The following is a 1,877-nucleotide window of genomic DNA, read 5'->3' as shown; positions in this document are numbered from 1 at the left end:
CTGATGTTCTGGTGTATACCTTATCTTTTGAAAGACGTCAACTGTATATATTTGTTCTGTTGTAGGTACCTGATGCTGATGTTCTGGTGTATACCTTATCTTTTGAAAGACGTCAACTGTATATATTTGTTCTGTTGTAGGTACCTGATGCTGATGTTCTGGTGTATACCTTATCTATTGAAAGACGTCAACTGTATATATTTGTTCTGTTGTAGGTACCTGATGCTTTCCAGACTCTTATGAATACTGTTGAGAAAACCATGAAACATGCAATAGAAGTTGAAGAGAAAGTGTCCTTGGAACAAGTAACCAACTTTGATGAAGTTTGTGAAGATATTAAAGACCGATTGGCTATGTTGAGAGATTGTCCAAACCGTTTAGAAAACCCAATAATTTACCATTTAGATGTTGGTGCTATGTATCCAAATATTATTCTCACCAACCGACTTCAGGTATTTTGTCGTTCTAAAACAAATCTTCTTTCTTCACAGATTAACATGGTTTATTATTTCTTGTTTCTTTTATAATACTTATTCTTTTATGTAAATTTATGTTTAATCCTGTTATTATATTTCTAAACAAAATACACCTAACTTTTTATTTATCAACATATTAATGTGATTTTTGGATCACAATTTAACAAAAGGTTCCAAGCCAAATCTGTTTCATAATTTTTGTCTCAAAGCAAATCTAATTACAAGTAAATATAAGTAAATTCAAGAAAATACAAAATTATTAAAATTTTGTTTAAACATCACCATAGAAAATGAAACATTAGCTAATATTCAATTGGGTATATGACAAAATTTTAATACAAAAGAATTGCACAAATTACAGGATTATCTGTCAGTTTGTAATTCTGAATAGTTTTCTTATGCCTGTAATAATGTTGACTAGCAGGACCTGTGAATATTTCATGGAATTAATGGTAAACTTATTGAGTTATTTCTGAAAACTTTATCTAAAAAACCTGAAAGCGTTGCCTGTGTTGCGTCTCTATCAAAAGATAGTCGCTCATCTGCTAATCATTGAAAAGTGATGGAAACTGGAATATAATGGTTACTTAATGCATTTTATATATACACTTTATATACATTATGCATAATTTTATAGACTTAATACACAGCACTCGCACTCTCTTTCCCTCTCACTCTTCACCTTACCCTCTTTTTCTCCTTTTTCTTTCGCTCTTCACCTTTCCCTTCAAATAATCACATGAAATCTCTACAGACAGGCTTACACATTTCACTCACTACCATCTTCCCCTCTCTTTTTCCTCTCCATCTTCCCTCCATCATCCACCATTCCCTCCCGTCAACAGAGAAACAAGTAGAATTACTATAAGATGGCAAAAAGTGCTCAGGTTTCCTCTTTGTTTAATGATTCATTTCCAGTGGTTGCTTCAAACAAATTAAGTGGAAAATTTTTTTTTAATTAATCTAACAGTTTCATTTCCTTGGAAAGACAGTAGCAAGGTTCACTCTTCTTCCAAAAAATCACTAAAATTTTTTTTAATTCTTACTCTGTTCTGGTACAAATTTATTTTCTTTATTGCTATCAGAACTGTTGTCCGAATCACTTGTTTCACTTTTTGAAATCAAAGTATCCAATTCTTAACCATGCACATTTTTATGTTCACCATTGCTCAATTTGGCTGTGTGGTAAGAAGCTTGCTTCCCAACCACATGGTTCCAGGTTCATTCCCACTGTGGCACCTTGGGCAAGTGTCTTTTACTATAGCCTCAGGCCAACCAAAGCCTTGTGAGAGGATTTGGTAGACAAACTGAAAGAAGCCTGTCGTATATATGGTTGTGTGTGTGTGTTTGTCCCCCACTATCGCTTGACAACCGATGTTGGTGTGTTTATGTCCCCGTAAC

At 33.6% G+C, this 1,877-nt stretch overlaps 1 protein-coding gene across 1 annotated transcript in view; it reads left to right on the top strand.

The window, feature by feature from the left end:
* LOC106884300 (DNA polymerase epsilon catalytic subunit A-like) overlaps positions 1–1,877 on the top strand; it is a 124,998-nt gene that overhangs the window by 50,006 nt on the left and 73,115 nt on the right. The window contains exon 16 of the mRNA XM_052968400.1: positions 216–452. Within this exon, the coding sequence (XP_052824360.1) occupies positions 216–452 (237 nt within the window). The remainder of the gene's footprint in view (positions 1–215; positions 453–1,877) is intronic.

The sequence above is a fragment of the Octopus bimaculoides genome, chromosome 5 (genome assembly GCF_001194135.2).
Source record: "Octopus bimaculoides isolate UCB-OBI-ISO-001 chromosome 5, ASM119413v2, whole genome shotgun sequence".
NCBI lineage: Eukaryota > Metazoa > Mollusca > Cephalopoda > Octopoda > Octopodidae > Octopus > Octopus bimaculoides.
This window is presented reverse-complemented; position numbering and strand designations above follow the sequence as displayed.